The 10,795-nt window shown below is 34.9% G+C and overlaps 1 protein-coding gene across 1 annotated transcript; it reads left to right on the plus strand.

Moving 5' to 3' along the window:
* The first annotated feature begins 390 nt into the window (after nt 1-390).
* On the plus strand, nt 391-9,823 carry jdp2a (Jun dimerization protein 2a). The gene is made up of 4 exons (XM_055173180.2): nt 391-699; nt 6,862-7,079; nt 7,909-8,013; nt 9,022-9,823. Exons 1-4 carry the CDS (start codon nt 609-611, stop codon nt 9,205-9,207), a joined length of 600 nt encoding a protein of 199 aa, XP_055029155.2. The 5' UTR covers nt 391-608; the 3' UTR covers nt 9,208-9,823.
* Nucleotides 9,824-10,795: the final 972 nt, after the last annotated feature.

Here is a 10,795-nt window from a genome sequence, read left to right on the forward strand (position 1 = left end):
TTTTTTTAAGGAATGTTTGTAAACCAAACCGATCAGAGGCCCCATTGACTTCCATAGTATTCTTTTTCAAACAACAGAAGACAAAAAGAAAATCACCTGTGTAGCTTTAAAAAGATTAATTATATTTCATTTATAGAATGAAGAAGACAGTGTTATTTTTCATTTGATTCTTGTTCCTAAATACTAATGTTAAGACTTTATTTGTAACTTTGTTCGTTTCTATAATCATATAATTTCTAGATTTGTTCTTATTTTATTTTCCTTATTTCTCTTTTTTGCTAAACCAACCCATGACTCAAAAACCATAATGTAATCCATTTAACCACTACTGTATTGTAAAATGATGTAAGAGTAGGCATTGAGGTCCACTCAGTTTCCTCGCCACTGAGCATGATTATTTTTTGGGATAACATGTCAATGGTTTGTGTCTCAGTATGCTTCCATCACTTAATGCAGCAGGGGCTTCTGTTGTTTGTTTTTTGGTTTCTAAGGGGTGGAGCTCCTGACTTCTCCACGCGTGCAGCTCATTCCTCATCCTCCCTGCTGACGTCTGACTTCCGCATTCCTCGATCTTCCCGATCAGGGATCCGCGCTCGAGACACGAGCTGATGCAACGATTCCCGCTCTTCAAGATCTACTCGCGACCTCAGGCTGACGTCAGAAAGGGACTCCATCCGCTCGCCTCGCGACCAAAGTCAGGTAAGCGCGCAACTTTCTGCAACTTTCTCTTTTAAACGGCGCATTTCTCCCGGGGATGTGTCCCAAAATGAAGCGAGCAGCCTCACTAGACGGCATTTCTGCGCATCTTGGGCACGCGGCAGACTCGAGCGCGCACAGAAACGCTGCAGCGCGACTGTGATGCGCAAGCATGCTGCCTATCAAGGGAACTCGGTGGGGTTTGAAACGCAGTCCGGTGTGTGCAGCACAAAATGTTACAGTTTAAAAAAAATATCCAACGTTTATGAGAGATATGCGTGAGATATTAAAGCACATTCACTGTGTTGTAGTGTTTGTGTTGTTGCATATGAACTTTATTACCTGTGTGTACAGATGGACAGATGTGTCTGATCTTCATTCACTGATGTCTGGTGGTGGTGGTGATGATGATGATGATGAGGCAAGACAGAATGAAGTTCATGTTACATAAGAGGCACTTCCGCTTTAAGATCACACACTTTCTATAGGGCGTGGCGCACGTGCATTCTAACATACACATTTTTATTATCATATTATTTTTTTTATTTTACTAAACAGATCCGGTTTTAAGTGTCAATACGCTTGAACTTTTTTGCAGTTGGTGTATTGATATTATCTTAAAGATTTTAGGTTAAAACATTAAGTAAGGTCCGGTGGTCGAGACCATATGGCCAAAAAAAAAATAAAATAAATTCCTTTGCCAAAAATATGTTTTAAATGTATGCTAAATTTCTTAGAAAGTAAAGCTTAATTAAATATATTTTAAAATGTAAACATATGTTTTAAATATATGCTAAATACATTTCTTAGAAAGTAAAGCGCAATTAAATATATTTTAAAATGTAAAATATATATTCAGTTTTAACCTTCAAAATATTTCAGGGGCAACAAATACATTTCTAATTTTACAACCCATAAGGCAAAAAATATTTTTTCCTGGCCATAATATAAAAGTATAAAATGTATAAAATATAAAATTTTAAGTATTTTTGCAGTTAAAAATATATTTAATTTTTACTCTTTCAAACCTGTTATGTTTAGAGGTTTTTAACATACAAAGTTTTTCTTTCAATGTAAAGTGAATATTAATGCTTTAAAATGTATTTAAATTATACAAAAAATAGCCAAAAATATATTGGTGAAAACTATTTTTTTAAACATATTTCAAAATATATTTCAGTTCATACATTTTTTTTATATTTTGAAATATGAAAATCTATTTTTTTGTTGTATGGGATTTAGTGAAAATGTATCTGTGTTGCATTTTCTAAATTTAGCCTATTACATAAATACAGATTACAGGATTATCATAATCAAAAAGATTATCAGTGCACAAAAAGACAAAAGTGTAGAAACTTACAATGACATAATAGCAAACAAAGCATTTATTTGCATATCTATTTAATAGTTATAATAGCTTAAATGAGGTGTAGACACTTTTTCTATTAACATTTTACATTATTTTCCAACAATGAACATAACCCAAGCAGAAGTGATGCTTCTGTTCTGATCAGTCACACATCAGTCTCTTCTCATATTTGTGTGTTTGTTTATGAAATATTTTGCACATTTCCTCATGACTAAATACAGTTTTAAGGAGCATTACACCTCAGTATAGATTAGCATTATAAAGTCTATCAGGTTTTATATTTCTCTCACTGTTAGCATCATTGTGTGTAAAGTTGTGTGTCATAATGAAACTAAAACTAAAGCTGTCAGTATTGTACAGGTCAGTGTCTTTTTGTTACAGATAGTTATAACAGAACTGTTATGCAATGAGTTTCACATTTAGCTTCCAGATTTTATCACCCACTTCTTTTTGAGTGGAACTGAAACCCAGCTGAAAATGCTTTCTGTTTGGTGTTTATCTACAAAGGGCACCAAAGGTCATTTACTTTATTTTCATGTATCTTGTAAATGTTTGCAGTACTGACGTTGGTTGGTTATGTGAGATACCAGCATCATGTTACTGAAATATCCAATCTAACTACCACTAACTACTGTACACGCAGAAAACTCCACTACTGTAGCTTAATGTACACAAGGTGTTTGAGGAAAAACATCACCACATTGTTTTTTTATGTAAATATTGTGGGGTCTTAAAAATCTGAGGTTTTGAAAGGTTTATACAGGACAAAGAAAAGTTATGATCTCAAATGAATATGAAATATGTTGTATTTCGGTGTAGGTCAAATTCTTTACATTCCCTTACAAAAGTCCTTTGCACAAAAGTACTCCATAATGTTTCTTTTCTTGAAGAGATACATACAAAGACATTCATTCAAATGTATGTTTACAAGTGATTTATTAGTCATATCATTCCTCAAACAATAAAAAATGAAGCATTTGGAGAGCACTGCATTGTAGATGCACAGATGAATTGAATTACTGAACACTTCGTGTGTATTAATGATCACACTTGTGCTTCAACACACATATCTAAAACACATGAATGAAACTACTTGTCAATTCATCCATTTAAATCTGGATGTGTTTAGATGATTTCACATCTATTTAAAGACTTTATTCTTCTCAATGTGTTTTTTAGTGTGACTATAAATGTGATGAATAAGAAATGTGCTGTTATTTCAGGCACTTTTATCAGCTGAAAGCGTGAAAACTGCCTGAACTTTGACACAAAAATTAGTCGAACATTTTGCAGAGTAAAAATGGAGCTCAGGATTTTTCCCAAGATGCCCACTGCAGAATGCACTGTTGTGTGTGTGTGTGCATGGGCGCATGTGTGTGTTTTACCTCCTTATACACAATGTCTATAGAGGTTTGTGTTTTCTTTATTTAAAGATGGCATTTAGGTTCAGTTATAATTTAATTGTCATTCAGCTGAGTTGTGTGGAATCGTGTGAAATAGAGATAATAGATTTATGCTTAAAGGTGCCAAAGAATGCATTGTACTAATCTGTTAAATTATTCTCTGATAGAACGTTTGAGTCTTTATTAAGTGCAAAAATGATCCAGAATCAGTTTTACATGTCCATTTACAACCCTTGGAATTGCTTTATAATGAAATGGTCTATTATTACCTTATTTGTAAGGGTCATGAATAATAATGTTGAGCTCTGTTCTGATTGGCTGTTTCTCCTTCAGTAGCTCTGTGTGTGTGTAAACAGATCTTATGTTTGAGTCTGTATAAGATGAAGATACAGATTTTGAGGAATAATCAATTGCATATAACGCTAACTCAGCGTCTGTTTTCCAGCAGTCTTTTGCATGCACAAGGTTTACATAGAAAACAATCATGTTTGAGGCTCACGATACCATGTACACAACTCTTATTATTCATCTATGCCTTTAAATACAGTTTTACATTCTACAGCACTTTTATGATATTTACAGAATTGCTATTCTCAATATTCAATGAATCAGAGCAACACAGTGTGACTACATCATGTGTTAATATTAGTGAGGAGATCTCCAGTGAAAGTTTAAACAAAGGGAACACTGTTGTATTCTGTTTATTAATCCCAATCCTTCAAGTCATTCCCTCAATATGTGCTTGTCATTCCTGGTTTCTATGAAGTTTTGTTTGGATGTGTGCTGAATGTGATTTTTACTGTGGAGGTCATTTTTGCATTGGTGCTTAGTGTGCACATGAAGTGTGAATTGAATGCAGACCTCAATAAAAATCTCTTCAGTCTGCTGAAATGTGATTGACCTGAAGTTGCACTGGGTCAGGTCAGAGAATGAATGAAGGTTAGAAAGATATCAGGAGAAATCTCATTCATTGTATTAAAGGTGTAGTGTGTAACTTTTAGAAGTATCTAATGACAGAAATGCAAACTAATAAACATAACTATATTATCATGGGTGTATAATGAACTGTTATGTGCTTATTACCTTAGAGTTTACCTAGCCATTTTTATCTACATACACCCCTTACATGGAAGCCGCCATTTTGTGCCGTCATGTTTTTACAGTAGCCCTAAATGGACAAACTGCTCTACAGAGTGCGTTTTGTCACTAGTTCTGTATTTTGTCCTAGACAACATGTTTGTCCTGTGGTGGCTACCGTAGCTTCTCTATGCATTTCGGTGGACTGAGCCGTTGATTGCAATTCACAATCTCACTGCTAGATGCCACTAAAATCTACACACTGCACCTTTAAAGTGAACTTTACACGACTCTTATCACAACAACTCAAAGCCATTCATATTTATTTCTGTCCAACTGATCTTACAGATATTTACAAGTTGGCCAGTAAGTAGGAAGATTTAAGAAGTGAATCATCATTATAAGTATTAGAAAAAACAATAATGATACCCCGCCCCTAATCCCACCCCTAAATGAATTCATACAAATTGGCACCACGTAAAATCCATATGAATTGTGATGAGATTGTGTTGTGTTGTCTGTCGGAGCTCATCAGAGACGTCTGGTGTGTGTTTCTGTGTGTTTCCAATTTAATCTGAACTCATATTCAAGATCTTTATTAATAGATGAAATTCATGAAATGTAAATGAATATATAATAAAGGATGAATATAGATTTGTTTTTTCTGATCTGAGTGTTTACAAGCAGTGAAATCTGATATCAGACGTATCTCAGACCGAGACGTTGAGGTTACCGTTTGATGGGTTTTGTTCACCACATCTATCATATGTGGTGTGAAACTGAATAAAATCAGATGTTTTGTAATGATTCTTAGATCAGATTTCAGGTTGTGTTTTTGTCATTAGGTGTATCAGATTTGCTTTGCGGACAGTAAGGAGCTCTGAATGTTTTCATGAGATTGCTGTGGTGAGCTCATCTCATGTCACTGTGACGGTCCATCTTTCACTGAGAGTCTATGAGATTTTTTTCACCTCCATCAGACAAAAAAGTCACAAGTTCAGTCTTTTAGAAAAGTAACTTATCTCTCTTTAACAGTATTCTGTGAGTATGTTTTATGTCAGCGCAGGATGAATGGCGTGCTGAAGAGCAACATTTAGGTTCAGTGGTTTGTTCAGTTCACATATGGCAGCTCTTGAATGAGTTTTTTCGGGAAGTTGTGGAGCTCATGGCATTGTCCTGTTCTTCTGCGGCCACATTCCTCTGCGCTGACACGGAGAACAGCGCACAGATTCAGATGAGGAAACATTCAGGGGAGGATCTTGGCTGATGGATGGGATTTTTTTAATCCACAGATTTAAGGGGAATGAGTCAGGGTCCACTTCTGATTTTTTGCATTGAACAAATATAAGAAAAATATTCTGTGCAGAAGAGACAGAGACACATTTAAAACAATATACAACATTAATAAAAGAGATTTCTCCTCTGAAATTCTTCAGATTGAACTCATTCTAAAGACAAACGTGTTTGTAATGCTGTATAATCGAGTTTTGTGTGAGAAGATGAATGTGACATCATCACAAGATAAAGAAGGCTTAGCTCATGAATAATAATGAGCTGAAATAATTTGAAAAGATATTTTTTGTTGCATTTCATTGCACCATGTCCTGTTGGTCAGGGGATTTTGTGATCTTATCTGCACCAATATAAGTTTTGGTTTTAATGAATCATAACTGGCTGTACTTCAGTGAATGTCTAACAGGAATGAGGGCACATTTGTTTTGTGATTTTACTGGAATATATTATGAAATGCTCAAAAATTAAAACATACTTAAGATCATCTTGATCAGATATTGACTCGCTAAATGTGATGATCTGCTGTATTATAAACATCTCTATGAATCTTGAAACATAGACAAGGTTTTTGTGAGATGTTACAACATAACATTAGATGGAGGAATAATATTTTAATGAAATCCTTTCATGATGACTAAAAGCATGACTGTACAAAATGATCTCTGACTTTTATCCGGGGACATTAATAGCTTTTGTTTGATGTTTTTATAAGAAGCAAATGAATCCAAATGTCTCAGTGTGTTTTGTGAAGGGAAAATATTTAGCAAATATTCATGCATTAAACAGACACTTTAATGCAAAGTGACTTACAAAAGTGAGGAAAACAACAAAGCAACAATTAACCAACATCAGATCCAGTAAACTTGTGGGCTGAGCACTTTTTTAATCATTTCGATGTGTCTCATGATCAAAACCTGAAAAGGTTTTTTTAATAATGCGTGCGTGCTGAATATTTCTGTATATTATTGTGTATTGTTATATTTTTACATTGAGCTGATGTTTTTTCTCTGCTCTTTTCTTCAGCTGTGGTGACGGGTGTTTATGATATGATGCCCGGACAGATTCCTGACCCTTCGGTGACGGCCGGCTCGCTGCCAAGCCTCGGGCCTTTAGCGGGCATCTCTGCCACCACACTAACTGACCCACTCAAATATGCCGACCTCTGTAACCTCGGCGCTTTACTCTCACCATTACATCTACTAGGAAAACTGGGCAAACGGACGCTGCCCATTAAAACTGAGGTGAGCATCTTCCAGACATTTGCATCAGAGTGATGTTTGCATTAAACCATAATGATGTTAACTTATCTCCAGGTTAATACAGATTCAGTAATGAAACTTTAAAACAGCAGCACAATGACATCAAAGGCTTCTTATTATTTCTTATCTGGCTGCTGAAGTGATAAACAGACTCAACATCAGATGATTGTTTGAATTTTTGGGGGTTTTGCCAAGAAATCAGAAACTACACAGTCGTTTTAAAGCAAATTGCAGGTGATGTTGTCTTCTGAGAGAACACATCTGGTAATGCTTTATATTTTTACTAAACTGCAGTGACTCCATCTAGTGGTCTGACTGTAGAAGTGACACACGCATGTCACAGGCTTATAATCCTTACAAAATAAGCCTTGATTTTATTCTCTAATTCAATAGTTCAAAATTTCATTAGCAATAGATCTAGTTAGGTCAAGCTGAGTTTTTTTCCTTACTATGAAAGTGAAGGGGGCTCATGATCGGTTTGCTTACAAACATTACTCTAAATATCTTCTTTCATGTTCATCAGAATAAAGAAATGCATGCGAGTGAATAAATGATGAGAGAATTAAAATTTTTGGGTGAGCTATCCCATTAATGATTTGTGATAAAAAAACGTCTGTTTGGTGCCCCTAAATGAGACTTTACCATCTTAAATCTTAACGTAGTGAAAGATGTATTTAATAAATGACAACATGTTGGATCATTAAACTTTTCTAAATGAACACTGGTATCTGATCAATAAAATGAATACTCATCAACGTACATTGGAGTATATAAGTATGACAAACAACTGTTGTTGTTTCCCCTCATACAGAGAGATGAAGAGGATGAACGCAGGAAAAGAAGACGAGAGAAAAACAAAGTTGCAGCTGCAAGATGTCGAAACAAAAAGAAAGAGAGAACCGAGTATTTACAAAGGGTCAGTATATACTACAGTACTTTACACTATATACTCCAGTACTTTACGTTATATACTCCGGTACTTTACAGTATATACTCCGGTACTTTACGCTATATACTCCAATACTTTACACTATATACTCCAGTACTTTACGCTATATACTCCAGTACTTTACGCTGTACACTCTGGTACTTTACACTATATACTCTGGTACTTTACCCTATATACTCCAGTACTTTACACTATATACTACAGTACTTTACGCTATATACTCCGCTACTTTAAGCTTTACACTCCGGTACTTTATGCTATACACTCCTGTACTTTACACTACATACTCCAGTACCTTATGTTATATACTCCGGTACTTTACGTTATATACTCCGGTACTTTATGCTATATACTTCAGTACTTTATGCTATACACTCCGGTACTTTATGCTATATTCTCCAGTACTTTACGTATATACTTCAGTACCTTATGTTATATACTCCAGTACTTTACGCTATGTACTCCGGTACTCTATGCTATATACTCCAGTACTTTATGCTATACACTCCAGTACTTTATGCTATATACTCCAGTACTCTTTACACTATATACTCCAGTACTCTTTACACTATATACTACAGTACTTTACGTTATATACTCCGGTACTTTACGTTATATACTCCAGTACTTTATGTTATATACTCTGGTACTTTACGCTGTATACAATCCGGTACTTTACGCTATACACTCCGGTACCTTACACTACATATTCCAGTACTCTTTACACTATATACTCCAGTACTCTTTACACTATATAATCCAGTACTCTTTACACTATATACTCCAGTACTCTTTAAACTATATACTACAGTACTCTTTACACTATAAACTCCAGTACTTTACGCTGTACACTCTGGTACTTTACACTATATACTCCAATACTTTACGCTATATACTACAGTTCTTTACACTATATAATACTACAGTATATATACAGTATAGAGTTTATATTCTCTCTCATCTCCTGCATTGAAGGAATCGGAGCGTCTGGAAATGATGAACTCAGAACTCAAAGCACAAATCGAAGAGCTGAAACACGAACGGCAGCAACTTATCCTCATGCTGAACCGCCATCGACCCACCTGCATCGTGAGAACAGACAGCGTCAAGACCCCTGAGAAGGAGAACAACTCCATTCTGGAGCAGCTAGACACCAAATGAGAAACATCCACAAACAAACAAACAAACAAACACGTCTTCATGTTTACAGGTGAGCTGTTAAGATAGCTCAAGCACTTGGCTCCAAGCACTTGGACGTTTTAAGGAAGAGAAAGCCAATCTTCTAGAGATTGGAAACGCAACTCACGGCCCCGTGTCAGCGGTTACAAAACTTATGTAGGATTGTTTTTCACGTGTGGTCATAAAGTGCCTTATTTGTTTTGAGTTCATTTAGTTGAATAAGCACTCGGTAGGGCTGAATTGTATTTGATAAAAACACACAGCCATGGACATGTTGATAACTGGATGACACTACATGGACTTTCTTCATGGTTCAATGCCTTCAGTTTCATCATTATTGTTTTTATTTCTGACGCAGGCGTCGTATATGCACATATGTTTGAACTGTTTACATCTTGCCAATTTATTATAGTTATCTACTATATATATATGTATGTATGTATGTATGTATGTTTTATACTTCCTTGTACATTACATGGACTTATCACTAGATGTGATACATTTTATGCAACAATTTCATAACCTGTATTTCTGTGATTTACTCGGTTTATTGTACGGCTGTGAAAACCGCAAACATTTATTAAACCAGTAATTCCTATTTGTTATTGTGTGATATCTGATGTTTTTCAGTCAGAGTTGAAAGTAATTAAAGTTTCATTTCATTTATGCTTTTATCCAAAGTGACTTTCAACAACGTATTAAATGTACGAGTGAGAGTGTATTTATTAATCACACGACCTGGACGATGACTTCTGAATATTGACATCACATCACCTACATTTACAATAACACAACAGAAGTACAGGTGAAGTTTAAGATGCCAGTACAATAATACTCCTTTATAAAGCTGATAAGTGGAGATCCAACAGATTTATACTAGAACAATTTCTATAAAAATTCTTTGTTCACTAAAGTAATTTCTATTTGTGTGGATGTGTTTGATATACAGTATGGTTTCAGTACAGTATGTGTTGGTTGGAGGATTAGAAACTTTCATTTTGTTTGGAAAAGTCTGATGCATATTTGCATGTGTGTGCTTAAATGCTTCACATGGTTTGACTTCATAAGATCTTAACAGAAAAGACACATGAGATAGTCGTTAGAAAACAAGATGAATTCACTTCATGTTTAAAATGTTTCACATTAAAAGAGTTGAGATTTGGTGCAGCTGTTAGCATCTTTACACTTGTTTGTCATGAAGCTGTGAAATACAGGAGGGCCATTCGATCAAATTGGTGCCATTTAAGTAAAATTTTTATCTTTTTTAACCCTAAAACACACATTTTATTTTTCAAAATGAGTATTGGTTAATCTTGGGTAACTAGTTTATTTTTTTAATGGTTTCTTAATGTAGGATGGAGGCATTTTGGTAACAGGACTGAAAGTAACAGGACTGAATTTTTAGCATAGATTTAGTTAATACATGAAATATAGCTGCATTAAATTTGTGCTAATAGCACAAAGACACTGAGCAAATTCTAGTGTTTTTTATTTTATTTTAAATAACATCAGAGAAATAATATTGGTAACAAGACTGAACATTAAGATTGACATTCATAATCATAGCATC

This window comes from Misgurnus anguillicaudatus, chromosome 7, assembly GCF_027580225.2.
Source record: "Misgurnus anguillicaudatus chromosome 7, ASM2758022v2, whole genome shotgun sequence".
Classification (NCBI taxonomy): domain Eukaryota; kingdom Metazoa; phylum Chordata; class Actinopteri; order Cypriniformes; family Cobitidae; genus Misgurnus; species Misgurnus anguillicaudatus.